This window comes from Podarcis filfolensis (genome assembly GCF_964270895.1).
Source record: "Podarcis filfolensis genome assembly, chromosome: 15".
NCBI classification, from domain to species: Eukaryota; Metazoa; Chordata; class Lepidosauria; order Squamata; family Lacertidae; genus Podarcis; species Podarcis filfolensis.
In genome coordinates this window covers 24272175-24297708 of record NC_139618.1, presented here as the reverse complement: position 1 = coordinate 24297708, position 25534 = coordinate 24272175, and the positions used below count along the sequence as shown (strand labels likewise).

The 25534-nt window shown below is 47.6% G+C and overlaps 2 protein-coding genes across 5 annotated transcripts in view; both read right to left on the bottom strand.

Moving 5' to 3' along the window:
• Nucleotides 1-302: 302 nt before the first annotated feature.
• On the bottom strand, nucleotides 303-10496 carry C1QTNF5 (C1q and TNF related 5). 2 transcript variants are annotated; one of them, XM_083589106.1, is made up of 3 exons: nucleotides 10252-10496; nucleotides 5361-5592; nucleotides 303-3903 (listed from the first exon to the last, which is right to left on the bottom strand). In XM_083589106.1, the coding sequence occupies exons 2-3, from the start codon at nucleotides 5578-5580 to the stop codon at nucleotides 3386-3388; spliced, it is 738 nt and encodes a 245-aa protein (XP_083445232.1). In that variant the 5' UTR covers nucleotides 5581-5592; nucleotides 10252-10496; the 3' UTR covers nucleotides 303-3385. The 2 variants fall into 2 exon arrangements, with proteins under 2 accessions (XP_083445232.1, XP_083445231.1); XM_083589105.1 differs by having other exon boundaries at nucleotides 5361-5582; nucleotides 10248-10368.
• Nucleotides 10497-14776: 4280 nt separating this feature from the next.
• Nucleotides 14777-25534, bottom strand: part of MFRP (membrane frizzled-related protein) — a 28380-nt gene continuing 17622 nt past the window's right edge. For all 3 annotated transcript variants that reach the window (XM_083588629.1, XM_083588630.1, XM_083588631.1), the window contains 5 exons: nucleotides 24385-24533; nucleotides 22909-23039; nucleotides 19680-19814; nucleotides 17828-17955; nucleotides 14777-15824 (listed from right to left, as the gene is read on the bottom strand). In XM_083588629.1, the coding sequence (XP_083444755.1) occupies nucleotides 15600-15824; nucleotides 17828-17955; nucleotides 19680-19814; nucleotides 22909-23039; nucleotides 24385-24533 (768 nt within the window). In that variant the 3' untranslated portion in view covers nucleotides 14777-15599. The remainder of the gene's footprint in view (nucleotides 15825-17827; nucleotides 17956-19679; nucleotides 19815-22908; nucleotides 23040-24384; nucleotides 24534-25534) is intronic.

Genomic DNA, 25534 nt, shown 5'->3' with positions numbered 1-25534 from the left:
CTACGCAGCAAGTCCATCCAGGGCTTCTGCAATAGGCTGCACCTCGTCAAATTAGGCTGAGGGCTGCACATACACCATTGGCTGCAGTTTCCCCAGCCCAGATTCAGAAGAAGTATTACAGGAAGTTGGTCATCAGGATATTGGGTCCTGTTGAGCATTGGCCTATTTGCATTGAGTTAGTGTATTTATCAACGACAGTATCACATACCCATTCAACTATCCCAAATTCCAATAAACCATTCATCAGGCAGGTTGAGGGAATAAATGAACTTTTCCCCATCTCTGGTGGGAATGCCCACAGGTTGCGTCATTCTGGAATGAAATTTATTAGGAGATTTCAAAGATTATTAAAACACATATTCAAATAACTACCCAATTATTCCTACTAAATACATGGACAGGCACTATGAAGACATTTCACCAAAATGAACTTTTGACACGGATGCTGCCAGGATCGCTATAGCACAACAGTGGAAATCGTTTAAAATACCTGACTATGTCTTTATGGTACCTTTTAAAATCCCTTATACAGCCTCCAACATCCAAAGAAAGGTCCATGTTGAAGGAATAACTATATGCAATCTGGCTTAGAGGTTAAATTGATGAATTCGTCAGTTCAAAAACAGGGAATGAATCAATAGGTTCTTTAATTTCTAGTATACAAGAATTGAAACAGATGAAGTTTTCCTCTCTTTAACTCTGTTTAATGCGGGATGTCACCCACTTATTTTGTCTTTATTGGGCTGCTGTAAAATGTTGAGGAGCAGGAGTTGGGAAAAACATTGCAACACCTCCCTCCAAAATACTTTCTACCAGTAAAAAAGATCTCTCCAAACACTGATACTCACCCCGCCATACAGAGATATAAAACAGCACCCAAATCTTTTCATTATATTTAAAACACTTTGGAAGACTGAGAACAAAAGAGTGAATATATACATATACACATCCTTTGCATACAGGAATAATAGACTAACAGACTCAAATTTCCATGTCAGAAAGAAGAAATATCATGCGTGAAACAATCTTACAAACAAAATCCATTCTAGGGTTAATTAACTTGGCCAGCAAACTTTTTAAACTTTGGGCTCAGGGAGCCCCCTAGTGGATAACTCATGCCACACGTCTATAACATCTACGCTAAACTTTTTATTGCTGCTTGGTCCATGAATGAGAATTTGTGCACCCTTTCTGATATATATTCTCTGCAGTTGGGCTGTGAGCAGAGCAGTCAGCTTGCAACCTTTATCTTGCCCTAGGCTACCCAATAGGAAAGAGGCTCTTTTCCTACCAGATGGAAAACAACACAGCCAGAGCCTTGATTTCCAGTCCTTCTTAGGTTAAAAATAAATGAGTGAGCAGTGATGGGCCCCTTTCATTGCTGGGAATGTTGCACAAGAAGACTCTGGATCTGTGGCTGCCTGTAGCGGCTGTTGGAACCTTCTAACAGCCACTACAGGCTGCCATAGCAAGAGAGGGCAGGAAGGCTTCTGTGCATGTGCTACCCTATTAAGAAGATAATGTGGGAAATGACCCATTCACACTGTTACAGTGGTACCTCTGGTTACAAACTTAATTCGTTCCGGAGGTCTGTTCTTAAGCTGAAACCGTTCTTATCCTGAGGCGTGCTTTCACTAATGGGGCCTCTTGCTGTGCGCGTGCCTCTGGCACGTGATTTCCATTTACATCCTGGGGCAAAGTTTGCAACCAGGAGCAGCTACTTCCGGGTTAACGGAGCTTGTAACCTGAAGTGTTCATAACCTGAAGCGCTCTTAACCAGAGGGACCACTGTACTGTTGTTTTTAAATAATTCCGTCTGTGGCATTTTTCATTTGTGCGATTACTCTAATTTGTCTCTGCAGTGCCATTAGGGCTAGGTGATATCAATATATCGCTCAAAACCGGTTTGAAGTCCACATTGCGATATTGGTTTCATGATTTTTGACCTGGGAATATATCGGGAATCAAAATGTGTGTGTATGTGTGTGTGTGTGCGTGTGCTATGCAAAAATCACAATGTGGGGGAAATCATGAAGCCAGCCAATGCTTCTCTTGATTCCTGCAGCCCCTGCTAACTCTGCCAGCTCCGCTGGTATATCATGAGGTTTAGCTGCGATTTTGAAAACCAGATACCACCCGCCCTAAATGCCATATACGAGTTAAGATTGATTTCATGGTTTAATAGGGGTTTGATCCTAGCGATCTTGCTCTGGACCCTCCTTCCCCTTTGACAGGGAGAGGAGGAGCTGCAGAAACACATCAGCCCCTTCCAGTTGGACTGCTTCTGAGGAACTGTGGGAAAGTGTGGCCTGTCTCCCTATAAACAAACAAAAGGACTGAATGTCATGCTTTGCAGTTCACAGGACTGCCGACAGATGGCCACGTCAGCTGCAGCACAAGAAATGACAGGGTAGCCCAGGCAAGCTCTTGAATGGCTCCTGGCTGACCTCCGTCAAACATGCCTGCTGTGAGGTTTGACAGAGGAAAGAGAGGCGCTTCATAGTGCCGTTCAGTCAACTGTGCCTCCCTCCTCCTTTAAAAAGGTGTGGAGGTTCAGGCGAGCTGTAAGGGGAGAACAAGGGGGTGTAATGGGAGGGTGGTTGGTCAGATAATAATAACAACAATGATAATTTTATTACAGTAGTACCTCGGGTTACATACGCTTCAGGTTACAGACTCCGCTAACCCAGAAATATTACCTCAGGTAAAGAACTTTGCTTCAGGATGAGAACAGAAATCGTGCTCCAGCGGCATGGCAGCAGCAGGAGGCCCCATTAGCTAAAGTGGTGCTTCAGGTTAAGAACAGTTTCAGGTTAAGAACAGACCTCCAGAACGAATTAAGTTCTTAACCCGAGGTACTACTGTATTAACATGCCACCCTTCTGACTGGGTTTCCCCAGCCATTCTGGGCAGCTTCCAGCAAAATATAAAAACACAACAAAACATCAGACATTAAAAACTTCCCTCTACAGGGCTGCCTTCAGATGTCTTCTAAAAGCCATGTTGTCATTTGACATCTGATGTGGGGCAGGGTGGTTACCAAAGGGGTAGGTGGGGCTGGCAAGTGAAGCAAGCGGGGCACAGCCCTAAGTATGTATGTGTATAGATATAGAAAGTAAATCTACTCCGCAAGGAGTACACTGTTTGCTAGTGAGCTACAAAGGTCACTTAGCTTCTCTGCTGCACAGCTATCCCGACCGTGGCCTGAGGGTTTGTCAGACACCTTCTGGGAAGAACCTAAAACCCTTTTACAGGCATTAGCTAAAGGGGTGCCACACCCCTCGGGTTAAGAAGGGCCACAGGTATCCCCACGGACGACAGCTGTGGCAGAGCCAAGAAAGGGAGTCCTCCGCAAATCGCGTGGTGGAGAGGGGTGAGTCGTCTCTCAGGCAAAGACGGGAGAGTTTTGCCAGTAGGAGTAGACCAGGAATCCTGTGAAAGTGCTATCTGTCTTGATGCTGGAGTAGAAGCCAAGGTAGTCCCCTACCCCTACCTGCACCCAGACTTCATCCTCCGGCTCCAGCCGCACCAGGGTGCCACCGGACAGCGATGTGGGCTTGGGCCAGTTGCCGTAGAACTGGAAGAAGGAGGCCACCGACTTGCCATTCTTCATAATGTCAAACTGGAGGCTCATGCGGTAGACGGTGGCATGGACGGCGAAGTAGTACAGTCCCGGAATCTCGCAGAGGAACTTCCCCGTGTTGCCGTCGTAATGTCCCTGCTCGTTGACCAGAACCACGTCGAAGACGATCGGCTGGTCAGCCAAGGGAGGGCTGCGAGACTCGGAGCGCTTGGCGCTGAAGGCTGAGCGGGGGGCCACTGCGCACTCCCCAGGCGCCCCTTTCTCTCCGGGAAACCCATTGAGGCCAGGGCTGCCTCTTTCCCCTGTGGGGCCCACTGCTCCTTTATGGAATGAAACAACAACCAAGGACAGTGTTAGGAAATGTTTGAGAATGGAATATGGATCTGATGTGTTTTCGCCACATAGAGGCTTTAACGCGGATATGGGTGGAAGAATTTAGTACTCTGCAATATGGAGTGATGGTGGCAGGAATTAGTAGAGGTGAAATTAAAAGAAACAGATGGCTAACGTTTATTAATAATTATGGAACCCGTCTTGGACTTTTCGTAGGGAAAAGGAACAAATGATTCTGAGGCACCCTGACTTTAAAGAAATTGCTTAACAGAAAGTGGAGAAGATGGATGTTTGCATGGACTGAAGGTTTTAAATATTATTATCTTTTGCATGGACTGAGGGTGATTTTATATACAGTGGTACCTCGGTTTTCGAACATAATCCGTTCCAGAAGACCGTTCGAGTTCTGAAATGTTTGAAAACCGAAAAGTCAGTATGGAAGCCTCAAAACGGAAAACTCAATATGGAAAACTCAATACGGAATATTCAATACGGAAGCTGCATTTCCGGTGTGACTTCCAAGGCGTGTTTGAAAAATGAAGCATTTACTTCTGGGTTTACAGCGTTCGAAAACTGAAATGTTCGACAACGGAGACGTTCAAAAACAGAGGTACCACTATATGTGTGTATGTATTTTTTTTGTGTGTACACACACACAGACACACACATTTTCTGTTACCGGCAGATGGGAAATTGGAAGTTCTTCGCTGGCATCCTTTGCTAACTTTTTTTTCTTTTTTATCTTACTCTTCTCTTGAAATGGAATTAGGAAATTATGTAACATTGAGCAGCAAGTAAGGGAAGGAAGAGAAACATCAAGATAGCGGGGTGGGAAGTCAACTTTCAAATTTGTATTAAATTTAAATTAATTTAATGTTAATTTGTTGATTTTTTTTGAAAAGCAATAAAAATTAATTGACAGAAAAGAGAGAACTCAGTAGAAAGCAAAACACCAGCTATCCCCTCGTCTTGCTTGTGGCGACTACAATGGTTAGAAGTTTGGGTTTTAATTTAAATGACCTCGTTTCCCTCAGAGGGCTGAGGAACTTTCAGTCCACAGGCCTTATTACTTCCGCCAGGCCTCCCCATTTGTCTTGTGCGGCCATTTTAGCCGTGCCCAGCTGCTGATGGTTGGGGCTTGCATAGCTCTGAAAGCCAGCTGGCTGTCCACACAGAGAAAAATGGGTCACCAGACAGGCTGGCCCTGCTCTATGGAGTTGATAACTCAACACAGAGGACTCCTTCCCCCAATACATTGTGAGACAATAATGCTGGAATTATCCACTTCAGGGCTTCTGCAGAATTAGATTGCTTAGCATGATAGAAATGGACCTGGGAATAATAGTGCTCTCCTAACCTGCCTCATCTGCATCTAAAGACCAAAAGTTTTCCTTCAGGCACCAGGAAGCCCTTTGAGATCCTCCAAAGGCAGAGGTGCCCTTACCTGGCTGACCAACTTCGCCCTTTTCTCCCGGCATCCCTGCTGCTCCGTCACGCCCGTCACGCCCATCTCTGCCTGGCAGGCCTTGGTTACCATGGATCCCGGGGGTGCCTGGAATTCCGGGGTGCCCAGCGCAAAGGCTGGGAATCTTATTGTCCTCAATCTGGACAGAGTCTGTGGTCAATGTAAGCAGGAAGAGGAAGAAGTAGACGGCGTGCTCCATTTCTGGGGTGGTCTACAGAGAGAGGAGTTTGTCAGATACCTCCACAGGGTCTCGGGGAAGTGTTTTTTTGCAAATAGGTCCACAAATATTTTTTTTAAAAATAGCTTACCTAATCCAATGCGTTTATGCCCACAAAGACAAAGTTTACTAAACCTTCCTTGAATGGTCACCTGCATGAAATTCCTACTTGCCCTAAATAACTAGGCCTATTAAATCTGGCCCTGGGATGCTTTAAGGGCTGCTTTGCTCCATATAAACCTGCCCATCAGCTGAGACCACCTCTGCTTTCCCCAGCCTTCTGAAGTTTGCCAGCTAACATAGTTAAACTATTGATTTTTTTCCCTCTCCAGAAGAGGCAGTGATAGTTGCCAACTGGATGGCTTTGAAAGACAAATTCAAGACTACCAGTAGCTACTAGTTGTGATGCCTATGTACTGTCTGCAGTATGACTGGTTTGGTATTCAGTAGCCTCTGAATAGCAGTTCCTGGGAATCACAAGGGGGGGGGGAGTGCTGTTGCACTCGGATCCTGCTTACGGGTTCCCCACCGTCTTCTGATTGGTCTCTGTGAGGATGCTGGGCTATGTAGATGGGCCTTTGGTCAGACCCAGTAGCTGGGCTCTTTTTATGTTCTCCCACACAGTTAAAACAAAAAAAAAAATCACTGCAAATAGGAAGAAGTGCAGCTGGAAAGAACTAAGCTAGAATGCTTGGCCTAGACTAGACTGAGCAGGGGAAGGGCTCCAGCTCAGTGGGAGAGCACCTGCTCTGCATGCAGAACGTCTCTGGGGTTCAATCCTTGCATTTCCAAGGTAGGGAAACCCTGGAGAACCACGGCCAATCTGTGTAGATAGTACAGAGCTTGATGGATCAAGGGTGTGACTCAGTCTAAGGCAGCTCCCTATGATTTTATGTTGTTCCCTGGTGCATTAGATTTCCAGAGTTTTAGTCAGTCAGAGTATTTATTATATTGCTATCCCACCTCCAAGGAACACAAGGTGGTATACATGGTTCTTCTTTGTTTAATTCACGCAACTTTCCGACTGGTTTAATTTGAAAGATTGTGCCACTGAGCATGTGCAGAGTGCCTTTATCTCACCCCCTCATCCCACAGACCTGCAGCTAAGATTCCAGGTCCAACTGGTTTTTATTCAGGTTAGCATTCCACCTCTCCCCGCAGAAATTAATCGCAGCAACCGTTTCGTGAAAAGTTAGAAGAACTCCAGCAAAACCAGAGCAGAGTATTGCCTCTTAGACACCCACCCCCATGGTTGATCTCCCAGGGAACCTCCACACCCTAATCCAACTGTAAGACTAGCAATTGTGCAACCTAAATCCATTAATGCATATGATTCCCTTGGAACAGTTGGGAGCTTCAGATGGCTCAGAATTCTCTGGCTTTCCTAAGCTGCATTTTGTGTATTTTGCGGTGAGCGATGGGGGCAGCAGGAAGAGAGACAGAGAGAGGAGGAAATGTCAACTGGCTTTTAAGCAACCGCCTAGGATGTCACGCTCCTTTCGCCTCCCATGGAATCAGAGAAAAGAAGCCAGAGCCTCCCAAGAGGCTAGTCCTCTAGAGGCCCGACTGATGCCAGGAGCCAGCCGGGCACGCAACGACAGACCACAGAATCAGCCTGTGAACTTTTGTCCTGGTTTTGTCCTCCTTCTGCCTGCCAGCCAGCCTGTTCTGACAATTTGCTCATCTACTTCTCCTTTCCTTTCTCTTTTCTTCCCCTCTCCCTCCTGCCCCTGCCATCTTTTGCCACTTTTTGCAAGAGTCCAGGTTGTCTTCAGAGCTCCTATAAGTTTCAGCTTTGGGATTTAGCTATAGCTAACGGGACTGGAATGCAGCGAACCCATCCAAAATCTCAATGCTTTACATTCTTTCAGCATTGCCTGAGCCTGGTGAGGATTGGGGGTGTAGTGGGGTGAGTGCTGAAGCAACGATTCTTCAACATAAACTGGCTGAAGACTGGTCATATTGAATATTGTCTTCCAAAGCAACTACTCTATCCCGAACTTAAAAATGGAAAGCGTAATGCTGGTGGTCAACAAAAGAGGTTTAAAGGCACATCTTTAAAAATGCAGTATAAAGGTAAAGGGACCCTTAGGTCCAGTCGTGACCTGGGGTTGCGGTGCTCATCTCGCTTTACTGGCCGAGGGAGCTGGCGTACAGCTTCCGGGTCATGTGGCCAGCATGACTAAGCCGCTTCTGGCGAACCAGAGCAGTGCACGGAAATGCCGTTTACCTTCCCGCCGGAGCGGTACCTATTTATCTACTTGCACTTTGATGTGCTTTCGAACTGCTAGGTTGGCAGGAGCTGGGACCAAGCAACGGGAGCTCACCCCGTCGTGGGGATTCGAACCGCCGACCTTCTGATCGGCAAGTCCTAGGCTCTGTGGTTTAACCCACAGCGCCACCCATGTCCCCTAAAAATGTAGTATAAACACCAACAATTGGGAAACACTGGCCTGTGAGTGCTCCAATTGGAGAACAGCCTTTACCAAAGGTGCTGTGGACTTTGAACACGCTCAGACTCAGGATGAAAGGGAGAAATATGCTAAGAGGAAGGCACGTTTGGCAAACCCTCACTATGACCCACTCCCATCCGGGAACCTATGTCCCCAGTGTGGAAGGACATCCAGAATTGGCCTCCACAGTCACTTACAGACTCACTGTTAAGACCGTGTTCATGGAAGACAATCTTACTCGGCTACAAGTGATCACCAAAGAAGAGAAAAAAGAAGGATATTCTTTGGGGAGCCTAGTCCCTGTATTTCTTAATCTCTGCTATGACTAGCCAGGGTGTGTGGGTGAAGTCAAACTGCTGCATTATCAGCACTGAAGTGACCTCCTTGGGGTGCAAGCCTGGGCAGTGTGTACAGAGGTCCTGAACTGCCCAGACAACAAGACTCTTGGCATCATTGGTGGGGTCCACAGGAAAGCAGAGCAAGATGTTTGGCACCAGCTTGGCTGCAGGAGTTGCCAGAAGGCAGCATCCAACTGTCTTAGGGTCTCCGGATTTGGGTAGTGTTCTTCTTCCAAATATATCCAGCAAGGCAGTGGAGGACCAGAGTTTTCCATCTGCTAGATGTGCTATGTTCCTGGGTTGACGAGCCCCATCTGCCCCTTCCCCCTAAAGCATGTGTAGAAACCACTTTCTTGACCATTTCTCAAGAGACTATTGGTCTTGTCTGCTCAATCTGCCAGAGCCTGTCTTTGCATGCAGGGGAAGTCCCTAACTCACAGAGGGTTTGAGACCCATCAGGTACCCTCACGTGGTTTAGCTAGCCAGCCAAAGCCATTCCCAGGGTGTGGCTAATGTCGCATGCTCACAGCTTCTAGGAACCACAGGTGAGAGCTGAGTGCAGGGTGGGGTACCCCCCAGCAAAGGTACTGCCCTCCCCCTAACACCCCACACACCCAGGCTCAGGTTGTATATATGTGTAAATATATCATAAAGATAAATGTCTCTGCTGTTCCTCATTCTGAGGAAACCAAACGCTGGGTAATTCCTGGTGCCCCGGGAATCTCGCATAGCTCAGATTGGGGTGACATGCAACCGCACTAATATAGGCAGAAAAATGAGCCATTGGCATATAGTTCTATCTTTACGGCTCTAGGATCTCTACTGGTCTGTCTGATCTACACCGGATTGCAAAACGGGGTTAATAAAACAGGCCCACTTAGCAGGAATGTTGCAGTGATTACTGAGAATAAAGGGCACAAGGCCCTTTTAAGCATTCAGCAAAAACCAAGTTTCACTACTGACTTTTAGTATTAGTCTCCTACCTGTGGATTGCAAGTAGCAATAACTTTTGCATATGATGTGCGTGAGATATAATGGTGAATATCAGTCCAGAATGGTTGACTTTCTTTCCAACCTGTGGGGCACTTGCAGCAATCAAAGCCCCTCATTCCCACACCTTCCCAACAGTCAGAGTGACCTAGCAGACAGTGTTTGTTTAGGACCAGGAGACCCGAGTTCAAATTCTATAATGTTCACCAGATGCTCCTCTGGGTGTATCCTGTATGTTATTTTGCAGGAAGGCTTCAAGAGCACCCCAGGAAATCTAGGTTTGCGCAATTCAAGCACTCCCTTCCCCTGGAACAGCAAATCCACTTTTAAAAAAACAACCAACCCAGACTTTTGGTGGCTGAGAAAGCGATGGGAAAATGCATGGAAAAGTGTGGGATGAACGGCTAATTCATGGGAAGATGTATAAACACCTCACAAGCAAATTAGGCTCACCATTGTGGAACAAATCAGAATGAATACTCAAATTAAAAACCAGACTAACTCAAAATTGGAATCCAGACCCCCCCACTGCCCCTTTGTGGTGTCCAGATCAGGCCATTCTTTTTTAAAAGCCACAAACTTTGGCCAATTTTATTTCAATTTCCCCAAGAAAGCAGCTCTTTCTTCCAGTGCATTTTTTTGGGCAAGGCTTTTGGGTGGCTCGGATTAAAATCAATCCCAAAGAAAGCAAAATCTTCTCCCGCTAGGCATTTCCCAACTCCCGGATGATCTTCTGGGATCGTGTCGGTCCCAAAACAAAAGCAAGGTGGTGTCAGCAAAGTCGGGAGAAACTGCAGCTCTAAGCAGGCAAGTTGGGAACCCATCGCCCGGCCTCCCTAGCCCACCAGCCCGCGTGGATCTGCGATACTCACGCGGCGGCGGCGGCACTCTGCGGCTGGGCTGGCAAGCTGGCGCTCCGGGCTGCTTGGGGAATAAGGAGGACCGCTTACTCTGGCGAAGGAGGCCGCAAGCCAGCTCCTCCGGCCGGCCTTCTTTCCCCCCTCCCCACCCTCCTCTCTCCCTCCCCTCTCTCCCTCCTCCCCAACTCCGATGGAAACCGGAGAGTTGCAGAGCGGAGCCAAGAGCTACAGGCAAAGCGGAGAAGCGCGTCGGAGGCAGAGGCGCTCCCAGGGACGGGCATCTCTGGGATGCGGCAGAGGAGAGAGGAAGGCGGGAGGGGAGGGAGGAGGAAGAGTCAGGAGCCGGGAGGGCGGCGGAGAAGGGGTCAGACTGGGGGGTGGGGTGGGGGTGAGACCGGGGGATCCGGGTTCAAATCCCCCACTCAGCCCTGGAGGCTCACTGGGTGAGCTTGGGCCAGTCCACGTTGCCTCTTAGCCTGGCCTCCCTCGCAGGGTGGTTGTGCGGGGAGAATGAGGAGCAGGGAGAAGCAGGTGCGCCGCGTTGAGCTGCTTGCAGGCATGGCCAAACTTGGCCCTCCTGCTGTTTTGGGACTACAACTCCCATTATCCCTAGCTAACAGGACCAGTGGTCAGGGATGATGGGAATTGTAGTCCCAAAACAGCTGGCGGGCCAAGTTTGGCCATGCCTGCAAGATGTGATGTAAATAAATGTTCTCTATATTTCCAAGGAAGCGCCTTCACCCTCATAAAAGCAATGGCGGGATGAAAGGCAAGGAAACCCATTTCATCAAATGCGAAACAGCCAGGACTTTCACAGACATGGGCTGTCACTTTTAAGAACTTGTGCTTGAGCTTGGTTTTTGCCTCCTCCCTCCTATTCCCATTTCCCTCTTGTGTCACATCTTTTTAGATTGTGAACCTAAGGTCAGGACCATCTTAGAACTGATTTTTGTAAGCTTCTCCGACACCCCTTTTGGCTAAAGGTTGAGACAGAAATGCTGTATACGATCAAAGAAGTGGCCAGAGCTCACCACAGGAAAGGAAGTGTCTTTGAGCATGTACAGAGTGCCTGCTGCTCATCACTTAACAATAACCCTCTTCTCCATATGAATCTAACATTAGAGGAGAGAAGCATCCAGGTGTGACTTTGAGGCCAGGCTGAGCTCTGCTTACTCTCCTCTTGAAAAAAAAAAAAGCAACATTAACAGACAAGGATACGTAACGTGTTTTAAAAGCTGGGAGTCAACAAAACATTACAGAATATTTTCCAACCAGGCAGAAGCATAGGAGTGAGTGTACAGTAGCCTCCCACAACCTGGTGCCAACTAGATGTTTTGGACTACAACTACCACCAGTCCCAGCCAGGATATCTGCAACCCTTGGGGGGGGGGTTCCCTAAGCCTGCTCATGCAGTACTTCCTTCATGTGGGGGGGGGGGTGTTGCTTTGGCTACCTAAAGGCTCCCCCTCCATTTGAGCTTGCTATTAGAATATAGGATAAGGATGCTGTGTGATAACGCATGTCGCTTGATCAATGTGCATTTTATACTGCTGTCTGGGTAAACCAAGCCCCTTGGGAAATGCTTATGCTGGGCACATCTTATAATCCATGTCTACTAGAGAAGGGGGACGCGGGTGGCGCTGTGGGTTAAACCACAGAGCCTAGGACTTGCCAGTCAGAAGGTCGGCAGTTCGAATCCCCGCGACGGGGTGAGCTCCCGTTGCTCGGTCCCTGCTCCTGCCAACCTAGCAATTCAAAAGCATGTCAAAGTGCAAGTAGATAAATAGGTACTGCTCCAGCGGGAAGGTAAATGGCGTTTCCGTGTGCTGCTCTGCTTCGCCAGAAGCGGCTGAGTCATGCTGGCCACATGACCCGGAAGCTGTACGCCGGCTTCCTCGGCCAATAAAGCGAGATGAGTGCCGCAACCCCAGAGTCGGTCACGACTGGACCTAATGGTCAGGGGTCCCTTTACCTTACCAGAGAAGGGATGCAGGAGGCACCTTGCAAATTTACTTACCCATGGCTGCATGCAAACCAGCATAGTTCAATCCCTGAAATCCCCAGTCAGACCTGGGAAAGGCTCTCTGCCTAAACTCCAGAGAGCTGCTGCCAATTTGCGTGATCAACACTGACCTAGATTGAACCAAGCACGGCTCCCCATGCTCCTGCTGAATCTGACCAAAGGCCTGTCTGGTCCAGCATCCTGCTCTGGCAGGATGCTCATGGGAAGCCTAAAAGCCAGGACCTGAGCACAGCGGCATCTTACCACCACCCTTGTGATGCCTAGCAAACAGGTACTTGGAGGATCACTGCCTCTGACCTGAGAAGTTGCCATTGTGGCTATAAGCCCCCAGGTAAGCCTGAACCTCCATGAATTTGTCTCAACTTCTTTGGCTGGCCATCGCTGCCTCTTGGGATAGCAGATTCCTGTGTGACCAAGTCCTTCCTCTCGTCCATCTGGAACCTTTCATTATTCAGCTCTGTTTCATTCTAGTATTATGATAGAGAGAAAGGGTGGGAACTGATTCTCTGCTCCCTCTGGTACATGCCCAAGTGTACCACAAACACAGGCATGAATCCCACCCACCACTTGTTTGCAGAGTTTGATGGACGGGACTTGGCACCCAGATCCTGCTTAGAAGTCCCTGAGCATTTTTCTGCTTTGACAGCAGCAGCAGCAGCTGGATGGGCGTTGCTCCCAGATTGGTTTCGCAGACGCTGCCGCCGCCAGCTCCCTTCCGTAGAAACTCCTCCCTTGTCTTGGGGTGATGCTTCCCAGATTTAAGCTGGGCTCCGATGATCTCAGAGGCTGCTGCGCAGGGATGGAATGGAAGGTGAAGTAATTCACACATGGGTGGTACAGAGCTCCTAGGACCATTTAGTTGCAGGTTGGACTTTTTAACAGGTTCAAATGCTCTTTCAGAACAATTGCACACAAGTGTGAAAAGTGAGGCTAGATCTCTTTGGCTGACGTGCCAGTTTTCTGTGGGTGGGGAATTACTGATGACAGGAATCCAAGAACTGTGTATCCTCTCAACTGAAGCCTGAAATGCTGCAGTACCAGGGACAGTGGTTTCTGCAGGGAAGGGCTGAAGCTCAGTGGCAGGGCATCTGCTGTGCATGTAGAAGGTCCTAAATTCAACTCCCAGCATCTCCAGGTAGGGCTGAAAGAGCATGCATGGTTCTCCCTCCTCCTCTCCATTTTTATAACCACAATGACCCTGTGAGGTAGGTTAGGTTGAGAGTCAGCAACTGGCCTGAAGTCGCTCAGTGAGCTTCATGGCTGAGTGTGGATTTGAACCCTGGTCTCCCAGGTCCTACTCCACCTCTACTCCACACTGTTGGCAGTGAGGTGGAAGAGAAATCAAGCGGTTAAAGAGTGGCTGGGGAAACTCAGCCAGATGGGCGGGGTATAAATTATTATTATTATTATTATTATTATTATTATTATTATTATTATCCCACTTCAGAGTGCAGGTGGAGGGATAACATGTATGTAGGAATTCCTTGCATTATAAACTCCTTTTAACTGGAAAGCTAGCATAGGAAGACATGAAGCTCTTTCCCTTACACACTAGCTTTCTTGTGGGTTGTTTCCCCCTCCTCTTTTGCTCAGGGATTATTTTTTTAAGGGGATCAGACGCTGCCTGCGGTCTGAAGTAGGACAGCCTTTTCTACCACACTAACACTTCATTCCACTAAGATCAAACAAATAAATTGTGCAGCCCTGTCAATTGTTGTGGGTGCTGGAGGGGCAAGCTAGAGTAATTCCATATCACCCGCAGGTCTGAAGCATCCGCTTTCAGCTACAAGGAACATTGGAAGCTCCCAGAAGTTTTGTCTGTGTTGTTTCAATCACTCCTCAGCTGCTGTAATAGCTCAATCTCCAAATGAGGCCACTCTGAAGTCTTCATAATCTTTGCATAATCATTATTAAACCAGATGTATTCTGGAAAGAAATACTTTCAGCAGGGCTTTGCCGCAAGGGCTGGGCACATTTGACAATTGCATGCAAGCACAGAAAACTCACAGGATGTGGTTTGGGATGGAGGATTCAGCTTCCTGAGAATGGCAGCTTTCATTAAACAACAGCAACAAGCACCTAGTCCTTAAGATGTATAAAAGCCCACTGAAATCTCATAAGTCACGTGGGTGGCTGAATAAGATTTGCAATGTTCCAGGAACAGGAATTCAGGGCTCTGCATGTCTCTGCCCACACCCGCTCATGATGAGCACAGACGGAATGCATTTTGCAAAATAAGGAAAAGTCTTGCTTGATTTGCATGGTTTATAGAGGATGCTAAATTCAGCTGTCTTTGACAAATAATTCTGAAGGGTGTTTTTTTTTTTTTAAATGCATGCACAGTTAACTCATGAGCGCAGGGCAGAGCTGAAATGGGAGATTAATGTAAAATCACAATCCATTAAACTACTATGTATAGTGCAATCTGATGCTGCGTTAACTGGAACAAGAAGATGTCCTTCTTTGCTGGTATATAATCAAGAATTATTAGGGTTGTCACTCAGAGAAAGGAACTTTTTGTGGATGAATTGTATGACTTTTAATCAGCGAATCAATCAACTTCATTGCAGGGGGTTGGACTACATGACCCCTGGGATCCTTTCCAATCCTAAAGTTCTATGATCTGAATGAATTTGCATTTTAACAACATAATCTTGGTAGGCAAATCTTCCTTCCTTCCTTCCTTCCTTCCTTCCTTCCTTCCTTCCTTCCTTCCTTCCTTCCTTCCTAGCACATGTGCTGCTGAAGGCATAATCTCACAGGAGGCTTTTGCTCCCACGTAAGAGAGAAGAAAGAACTCCCCTTCTAAGAAAGGGCTCACAAGCCGTGGACTTGTCAGTATGTACAGTAAAAACCATTTACATTAATCTTTTCTTTTTTTAAAAAATGCCTTTTAAAACCAACCACAAAGACTTAAAAACAAATCAGCTAAATATTACAGCTCTAATTATGATGGGAGCCCCCTGCAGCCTCTGATATATTATTATCCAAGTTATTTATATGGGCACCATCAAGGTGCATAGAACTTTACGAAGGGTACGAGGACAGCCTCTGACCCAAAGTGCTTACAATCTAAAGACTCAACCCCAAACTGCAAATTGTCCTCCTGTTGCTCAGATTCCACCGATTCCTTGGAGAGACGTTCGTCAGTGGATGGCCTACAAAGCATTGTAGCTCAGATCCCAAGGTCTTCTGGTGAAGAATTTCTTCTGATGGGGAACTTCTGCTCGGGAACTGGCGGCCTCCAAAGGGTCTCCCACCAAGCTGGGCAATGAGAGGAGCGTTCAGCTACACGGCACGTGAAGTAGAGGTTGCGGACGGAGCGGGGCAGCCCCTTTTATGGCAGGAAGCACTCCAAAGGGTTGTTGGAATCTAGCAGGACGTTGCAGTTCAGGGGCCACGGGAGACCCAGAAGGCTGAGGGACTGCTGGCAGCTCTGCTCGGCTGCCAGGCACACGGAGCGGCACGGCTGCAGGATGCCCCCGTCTGGGGTGCACTTGGGTACAAAGAGGCTGCACAGGAGCAAGCGCAGGGATGGATAGCAAGAGAAGTCCTTCAGCATCTGAAAAAGAACGAGCAATGGGCAGCAGGGAAAGGCACTTGTCAGGTGTTGGATTAGCCCTTCTCTCATTACTGCAGTCTTCCTCAACCTCGGCCCTCCAGATGTTTCGAGACTACAGTTCCCATCATCCCTGACCACTGGTCCTACTAGCTAGGGAACATGGGAGTTGTAGGCCAAAAAACATCTGGAGGGCCGAGGTTGAGGAAGCCTGGTTTACTGTACCTAATATTGCATTTGATAGCCCATCCCTGGCAGTACCCCATGCAGAGATGGTGGTTTCTTGCCCTAGCTCAGTGGTTCCCAAAGGGGGCGCTAATGCCCACTGTGGGGCAGTGGAGCTGCAAGTGAGCATCAGACTTTGAGAAGCTGGTAACATAGAGTTATGGAACTCGAAGGGGCCCCAAGTATCATCTTGTCCAACTCCCTGCAATGCAGGAATCTCAATATCACAGGATCAAGTGGAATACTGTGTCCAGTTCTGGGCACCACTATTTAAGAAGGATGTTGGCAAGCTGGAACATGTGCAGAGGAGGGCAACCAAGATGATCAAGGATCTGGAAACTAAGCCTTATGAGGAACGGTTGAAGGAGCTGTGTATGTTTAGCCTGGGAAAGAGGAGATGGAGAGATCTGATAGCCACCTTTAAATATCTTAAGGGCTGTCACGTGGAGGAGGGAGCAATGGCTTCATGTTTCAAGAAAGGAGATTCCGACTAAACATTTGGAAAAACTTTCTGACAGTAAGAGCTGTTCAGCAGTGGAACAGACTCCCACGAGAGGTGGTGGATTTTCTTGGAGGTTTTTAGACAGAGGTTGGAGGAAGAGGAGGAGGAGTTTGGACTTGATATCTCACGTTTCACTCCCCTTAAGGAGTCTCAAAGCGGCTAACAATCTCCTTTCTCTTCCTCCCCCACAACAAACACTTTGTGAGGTGTGTGAGGCTTCAGAGAAGTGTGACTAGCCCAAAGTCACCCAGCAGCTGCAAGTGGAGGAGCGGGGAAGCAAACACGGTTCACCAGATTACGAGTCCACCACTCTTAACCACTACACCACACTGGCTGGCCACCTGTCATGGATGCTTTATTTGAGATTCCTGCATTGCAGGGGGTTGGACTAGATGACTTTTGGGACCCCTTCCAACTCTAAGATTCTATGATTCTAAGTGCCTCAATTTTGCTGAATCAAGAAAACTGAATAGTTTTAATTGGGTTTTGAATAAATGTGTCATTAATTGCTACTGCTTTGAATTTTTATTGTGTTATCTTCCTTAGCGGATTGTGCAAACTGCTGTTCTGAACAATGTGTTATAGGGCAGGAGGCGCTGAGAATGAGTTTATAGGGTGTGTGGGGGGGAAGTCTGGGAATTACTGCCCTAGCTGAAAAACATCTGCAAAGAAAAACGCCAATGACAGGCGAAAGCAGGAGGGACAAATCTGAAGATATGTGGGACCCCTTGTCACGTGACCTGTCAGAGAGCTGCAATACAACCGCTGCTTCTCCAAAAATTATTTCAGTTAGGTTTATTACTGAGACACCTCCTTGGCTAAGCACTCCTGAGGGTTGTTGCGAATTTTCTCTTTTAACACATAGAAAATGGCTGTGCACTGTGTGGATTATGGTTAAGTCAAACTTCTTTTCTAGAATTGTTGCCTGAAGTTGTGATGTCATAGATTTATATATATTTTTTTAATAAAATGAGCAAAGGGGCAGAAAGGGAGTCATTTTCCTGGTTCTGGCTCCAGCTGACCTAGAACCAAGTTTAGGCACTGGCCAACAGGCTTGGTGGGGGGCATTTTTCAGGGCTCCCACATGCCCAGGGACCAATCTATCAATTTTTCTAAAGTGGTGGAGGCATGTTGTCCTGCTGGGTCAGATCTTTCTCTCCTGCTCCCCTCTCTGTGGCAAGGTGCTTTCTGTTGATGTTCCCTGCCTTCCCCCAAGCCAAGGGTCCAGCCCCCGCCATCGCTCTCCCTCACTCCTTTCCCCACCTTCCTCCAGGCTCACCATATAGTCTTCAAGATGCTCTTCTGCCTCTTGCTGATCCATAATGGTCAGCCAGATGTTGGGGAAAGAGGTGGTATTGTAACTGAGACCCAAACACATCTCCACCTCAATCGGCTCACAGGACGGCTCTGCAGGTAGAAGGAAAGGGTGCAGGTATATGTGTGTTTGTGTGGCAATGTTTCAGATTCAGCTCAGGAACATACAGAGCAGCTTGGCTGACCAGCTGAAAGTTACTTCTAGCCCAGCATGTCATCACCCTCCAGGAAAATTATTGCTGGGCACCAGAGGTGAAAACCCCCCGGCAGCTCATATTTATAGTTAGATTATGCATAGTGGCACTGTGGGTTAAACCACAGAGCCTAGGACTTGCTGATCAGAAGGTTGCAGTTCGAATCCCTGCGACGGGGTGAGCTCCCGTTGCTCGGTCCCTGCTCCTGCCAACCTAGCAGTTTGAAAGCACGTCAAAGTGCAAGTAGATAAATAGGTACCGCGCCGGCGGGAAGGTAAACGGTGTTTCCATACACTGCTCTGGTTTGCCAGAAGTGGCTTAGTCATGCTGGCCACATGACCCGGAAGCTGTACGCTGGCTCCCTCGGCCAATAAATCGAGATGAGTGCCGAAACCCCAGAGTCGGCCACGACTGGACCTAATGGTCAGGGGTCCCTTTACCTTTTATGCATAGTTAGATTGTGTCAGGTTCATTTCCCCAGGTTCTGATGGGGAGGAGGGCTTGCTAAAGACCCTAGACTAGGGAGTGATGGCCTTAAATAGTGATGGTCTTCTAACAACGAACTCATACACTGGGAGCAAACTGGGGAGCCAAAATGGGGCTACTGAGAAACAAGAGGGAAGGGGAAACCAGCATGTCCCCCTTGTGGGATGCAATCCTTGGAGAAATACAAGAGGCTCCAAAACCTTTGGCATTCCAGCAGCTCTTGAAGGCACACCTGTTTAGGGAATTTCTTCTTGATCTAATGGTTTCAAGTGTTCTGCTATAATTGTTAACTTTTATTAAACAAACACATACATCAGTCTATATCATCAAAAATTAAGAAGGCCTCACAATAAATGTTTGGCCTAAAGGTGGCCCCCAGATCTAAGAAGGTTGAAGGCTACTGCTTTATTATATTCAGTTGCTTAACATACATTATCTTGTTGTTGCAACAGCCATTTAAGGTAGGCCAGAATTATTATCCCCATAGAACACATGGAGAGGCCAGCGCTGAGAGACGTTGGCTTATATAAGGCCCTCTAAAATGATTGTGGCAGAGGTGAGATTTGAGATGGGGATGTTGTGATTCATAGTTAAGGATGAAGGAGAAATTCAGTTAAATGCAAAACTACCTAATTCACATTTCCCAAAACAACATGTGAACTGAAACACAGCTAATTTTGCACTTCTCTGAATTTTATGATGCATTTTTCCAAAGAAAGAAAAAAAGGGGATTGCATAGAAAAATGTGTATACTAGGGCAAAGTATGCATAAAAATGAATACATTTGTGAAAAATAATGTACAGAAATGCAGCATATTAGGGGGAATTGCTTGCAAAAATGTACATATTAGACAAAATTGCATACAAAAAGAGGTATATTGGGATAAATGTGCAAGGAAATGCTAACAATTTAATGTAAGGGTGTTTGTTTGTTTTAAAATTGCAAACTAATGCAGAAATCTAAAGTGCTGAACTTTAGGTTAGGGGAAATGAGAAACTGTGGGGCACCACAATGGGCAAATTTGCCCATCCTTATTTATGACTCAGTCTCACATGACAGGGCAGCCCTTTTTCAACAACTGGTGCAGGACCTCAACTTTGGGAATCTTGTTTCACGAGGAAAGAATTGCCGCTCACCGAAAGATGCATAGGTGAGGCTGGTGCAGTTGAATTCGTCGCTCCCATCTGGGCAGTTGTGCCAGCCATCGCACACCAACGCCTGAGACAGGCACTCGCCATTTCTGCAGGAGAAATCCAGGGGGCTGCATGTTTCTGGAGAGGGGTTGAGAAAGGCAAGAGAGAGGACAGCAGAAGTATTAGGTAGATAACACCCTGCTAAATGGCAGCGTCAGCCTTAATGGAATGGGGAACTTCTAAAGCAGCAAGCAACTGCTTTAACACAAACTTATTTTAATTAACCTCTGCAAGGCTCACTCTTCCCCCCTTAATCTACATGTCAACACAGATAGCATCATCATATAGTTTTGTCACAAAAGGTAAAGGTAAAGGGGACCCCTGACCATTAGGTCCAGTTGTGACCGACTCTGGGGTTGCGGCGCTCATCTCGCTTTATTGGCTGAGGGAGCCGGCGTACAGCTTCCAGGTCATGTGGCCAGCATGACTAAGCCGCTTCTGGCAAACCAGAGCAGTGCACGGAAATGCCGTTTACCTTCCCGCTGGAGCAGTACCTATTTATCTACTTGCACTTTGACGTGCTTTCGAACTGCTAGGTTGGCAGGAGCAGGGACCAAACAACGGGAGCTCACCCCGTCACGGGGATTCGAACCGCCGACCTTCTGATCAGCAAGTCCTAGGCTCTGTGGTTTAACCCACAGCGCCACCCGCGTCCCTAGTTTTGTCACAAAGTGGCCACTAAATCTGGGTAGGGGAGCATGGAATTCCCAGTTGCTTTTCTTCTTTCAGAGAAACTTGAAAATTATTCCAAAGAGTAAAGGGAATCATTTGGCCCACGAGAAGCACTTGGATGGTACTCTGTCCTGAAACTCCTCATCATTTGATGAGGAAGCAAGGAACCTTTTTTTGGGGGGGGGGATTAGATTTTGTTTGTCTCTTAATGAGAAACTACCTGATTTGCACTTCCTGAAGCAATGCACAAAATGAAACACAGCTGTCATGTGAAATTTACCCTTCTCCGAATCTTGCGATGCAGCTTTCCATCAAAAATGTGTCCAAAAATGAATATATTAAAGGAAAGTGTTCATAAAAGACACGCCTTTATGAAGACAATTAATTGTATTAGGAAAAATTGCTTGCAAAAATGTGCACGTTAGTCAAAACTGCATCCCAAAATGCATTTATTGGGGGAAATTCACACTAAAATACTGATAAATTTTCACGAGCTTTTTGTTCCTTTAGTGTGGAAATGTGGTGACCTTTGCATAAGATTATAAGAACGAGAAAGGGAGAGAAAGTGAAATTGACAGATTCATCCATGCCTAGTGTGTGCAGTTGTACAGTTCAGCAGTTCATAAGTTTGGCCTGGAGTCAGATGTGAGTTTTCCTCTAATCACATGAGAACGAAAGCTTTGAGGTCAGTGGCATTCCCGCTTAGAGATTTCTCTCTCCCCTGGACGGAATTTTCCTGCTGTAAGGCTAAGTAGTAATTATGGAAAACAACAAACACACACAGAAAATCCCGAACTGCCAAAATGTATGTAATCCCAGGAGGGCTAGAGTTTGAGAACAAACAAATGCAGTCCTTCCCAAGAGATGACCCCCCCCCCCCGCCCCCAGATCCAGCATCATCAGTGCCACCTCGAGGCTTTTATGAATGAGGTCCCTCCTCAAAGCTCCATGGATGACGTGGCAGAAAGCAGGAGTTTTTCTGCTATTGGGGAAGTAGCTTTTATGGGTGATGGCTGACCCCCTTCATAACCCTCTGCCCGAATCTTCCTTCTTTCATCTTCACCTTGTTTTCATTTTAAGAAAAAGCATGCTTCTAGTCCTTTTCATTGGGACACGGGTGGCGCTGTGGGTTAAACCACTGAGCCTCGGACTTGCCGATCAGAAGGTCGGCGGTTTGAATCCCCGCGACGGGGTGAGCTCCCGTTTCTCAGTCCCTGCTCCTGCCAACCTAGCAGTTCGAAAGCACGTCAAAGTGCAAGTAGATAAATAGGTACCACTCCGGCGGGGAGCTAAACGGCGTTTTCGTGTGCTGCTCTGGTTCGCCAGAAGCGGCTTAGTCATGCTGGCCACATGACCCGGAAGTTGTACGCCGGCTCCCTCGGCCAATAAAGCGAGATGAGCACCGCAACCCCAGAGTCGGCCACGACTGGACCTAATGGTCTGGGGTCCCTTTACCTTTAGTCCTTTTTGTTAGCAGAGGCAGAAGAGAAAATGTGTGGATAGCAGTGCAGTGCAGACTGGTCCCATTAGGGCAAATGGGAGATGACCCTACCGGCCTCAATCTGACCTCAGCTAGCCCCCACCTGCCTGCCTTCTTACTTACAAGCAGTCCTGTCAACCTCCTCCTTAGTCTCAGTACTGCCCTTGTAGAACCCAGCAGAGAAGAGGATAGAGACAAGACCAGAATGAGCTGGATCTGCCTGACATAGGTTCTGTCTCTTATCTGTCATTGGCTTTGGCGCCACCCACTGTTGGCCTCCCTTATTGCTGCCCTACTAGTCACAGTGGGGACCAGCCACTGCGACTTCTAACACTTTCTGTTAACAGAGACAGAAGGCAAGGTATGTGGCCAGCAGTCATTCGGGGGAGCAGGGATGACGTCCCACCCCCACTTATTCAACAGCAAGGAAAACATTTCCCGACCCTCCACATGCCAAATCAATTGGATTTTCTCCGAGAAAAAGTTCCACCCAATATGCTGATAAGGAGAGGAAGAGCGGGAGGTTATGCCAGCATTCACAGCTAAGGGTCAAGCTACCATTCTTGATTCGAAAGATTCCAAAGTCCCTTTACTGCAAACAACCATAATGTTACAGAAGAGTGTGCAAGCTTCTGAGCGCACCAGAACGCTTCACCAGGCTGGATATCAAGGCTGGGACTGGTGGTGAGGTAGGGGAAAAAACATGGCCTAGTTTTAAAACCACAATGTCTTTATAGTTCAACCTCCCCCCCCCAATTTAAGAAAGTTTGGCTGGAATCCCAGAGCTCTGGAAAAGTGTCTTCTCTTTGTAATGGGAGGTAACAATTTTAAAAGGGGAGGGTTCCTCTGAGGATGGGCAGAGTGCTACCCCTTTCTGAGGCCCACGTGGGGAGGGGGAAAGCTCCAGGAGATAATGTGTAAGCAGGGGCTGGTGGTAAACAAATGTTGAAGAGAGAGCTGGCTGGCCCATTCTACCTCAGCTGGCGGTAGACAAAGGTGCCAGGAGCCACCATCACCTACTTTCCGTGGCGTTGTGGGCATGGTAAGTGGCAAAGAACCCGTTGTCAGTTATTCCTTCGTCTGCCACAAAGAGGACTGTCATGACGTGCTGTGAGGAGGTCAGGACAGGGGGCAAGTTAGAGCTGCAGAACCTGCAAAAAGAGGAAGGGGAAACTGACTTTTAACAAAGCACCCAATTCTAAATATGGGGATACACACATACACACACACAGAGAGGGGGGGTTGCCCAGCCAGAAAGAGAAGTCTGGCTTTGCATGAAGCGATGAATCACTCTGATTAAGGACCAGATCAGGATCAGAGGCTTTACAACTGGGGTCTGTAGTAAAATGTTGCTGCGTGAAATGCTCCTGCTCAGGGTTCCAAACGTAACACATTCTAGAGTACTCTATTCCATTCCCCTTCCACCTGGTTTTCCATTCATGTCCATACTCAGCATTCTGTTCCCACTGAGCATGCTCAGTATTCTACGGGCTTGAGTGTGTTTTATTTTGGAGGGGTTCTCCTTTAATTTCCTCTCGCCCCTTTAAATTCATCACACCCTGCAAGTGTCCTGGAAAAACTGGGACATCCTAGGTTTTCCCATGAGAGCTTGGTGGCCATTTTGGGTGCTGTGATATCACACAATTTCACGCAGACACATTGGCCCGAGAAAATGCTTTTATTGGGGCTATGGTCTCAACGTGGCATCTTTTAGTCTCCGTGATCTTGCACGGATCACATGACTTGGTGTGGAAGCACAGATGGGAAGATGTGCATCCCAGTTTGGGGACTCAACATGCTGGAGGGATATATATGGCAATTCTGCACACCTTGGGGTTTCCCTCGAAAGACCTGATCACCCACTCTTGAGAGCGGACGGTGCCATTGGGACTACAAAAGTTTCAACGCTCAGAAAATGAGTTTGCTATTTGCATATAGGATAGAGCAAGGAAGACCCAATTGGTCCCTTTGTGTCACCTGAGCCACACTGGTTACTGTGCTAGTGGTTTCTGGATTGCAGCATAGACCTAGGCCAGAGGCTCCCTCTTCTGGTGAAAACCTTCCATTGACATGTGAATACATTATTCACAGTGGACAGGGAAAGGCATTGTGGGGAAAGCAGAGAGGAAAAAGGCATTTCTCCCTCAGTCAAAATATTAGAACCTATGGAAATCTGATGAAGTCAAAGGCTGGAAGACTCAGGACAGGCAGATGGAAGGACTTCTTCACATGGTGCAGGGCTAAATCACAGAATTCACGGTGACAAGATGTAGTGATGGCCATCAATCTGGATGGCTTTAAAAGAGGACTTCTCATCTGGTTGACCATGGAAATAGGACACTGGATTGGACTGGCCCCCTTTGGCCCGATTCTGCAGTCAGGCTTTCCATATATTTTCATGAAACTTCTGGGAATTGTTGGGTTCTGACCATGGTAACAGTTTGAATTCGCTACCGTTACTGGGAGGTGAGTGGGTGGGATGAAAGACCACCATACCTGCCCATGACGCTGGTTGCTCCCATCCCAGCGCTGTCGTACACCTCCACAAAGTCATAGTTGCACTCCTCCTGGGACTCGAGGCTGAAGTTGTGGAAATGCAAGTCCACCACGTGGCCCACGGGCACTGAGATATGCCAGAGGCAGAGCTGGAAGAGAAAGGCAGGTCTGGGAGGTCTACTGTACACGATAGGGGAGCTCCTAGCGTGGCTCAGCCTGGCGGTATAAGAGCTGGACTATGGAGGGTTTCTTTCTACTCAGATTTCAGGTTCCTAGGAAGCCATCTTATTCTGAGTCGGACCGTTGGACCATTTAGCTCAGTATTGTCTGCTCTGGCTGGCAGCAGCTCTCCTGGGACATCTCCTGCCTTCTCAGAGACATGCAGGAAACTGCCTTATCCCAAGCTCAGTGTTGTCTGCAATGATTGGAAGCTGCTCTCCAGGGTTTCAGGCAGGGAGTTCTCTCCCAGACCTTCCTGGGGATACTGGGGAGACCACCAATGGCTGGGGCTCATTGATTCTGGTGGGGCAGGTGGCAGAGTCTGTGAGAGGCACAGACAATTAGTCTCTAGTTCTGCCTCCATCCTCCCCACTGCTGACTTTCAAAACTGAAGCCATTGATCAGTGAGAAAGATGGGGAGCTCATCCCATCAACTTTGCTATAAGACCAGCTATATCAGGCTCCTCCTGCCGCTAAACTGTGCCAGCAGGTCATTACAGAGCAACCAGAATCAGTGCTTGAGTTTTGGTTTTTCTTGTTCCTTTTCCTTGTGTGTCATGTTTTGTTTTGTTTTAAGATTGTAAGCTTGCAAGAAGACTGTCTTGCTTTAATAGGCTGTATGTAAGCCACTCTAGGTGTGCCTTTGGCTAAAGAATGGGGCACAAATGCTCTAAATAAAATAAAACAAAAAATAAACAAACAGTGAGACCAAACAGGAGGAAGCTGATAGTCCATGCTGTCCACTGGGCTGGAAGTAAGTAAGAAGACAGGCATATATATGGGGGTTCATAAGGAGCAGGCTGAGGTTGTTATGACAATGTCCCATTTGCCCCAATGGACAAACCTCCATATCTGGGGGCTGAACCTACCGGGGAACTTCCTACATGCAAGGCTGAAGCTCTGCTAATGAGCTACAGTCCTTTCCCCCAAG

What these genes read in the sequence shown, in the direction of transcription:
- C1QTNF5 (XM_083589106.1), bottom strand. Translation starts at nt 5,580, where the DNA reads ATGGAGCACGCCGTCTACTTCTTCCTCTTCCTGCTTACATTGACCACA. An exon ending in GGGCGAAGTTGGTCAGCCAG is followed by an intron (nt 3,904 to 5,360) that starts GTAAGGGCACCT and finishes CATTCCATAAAG; the next exon opens with GAGCAGTGGGCCCCACAGGG.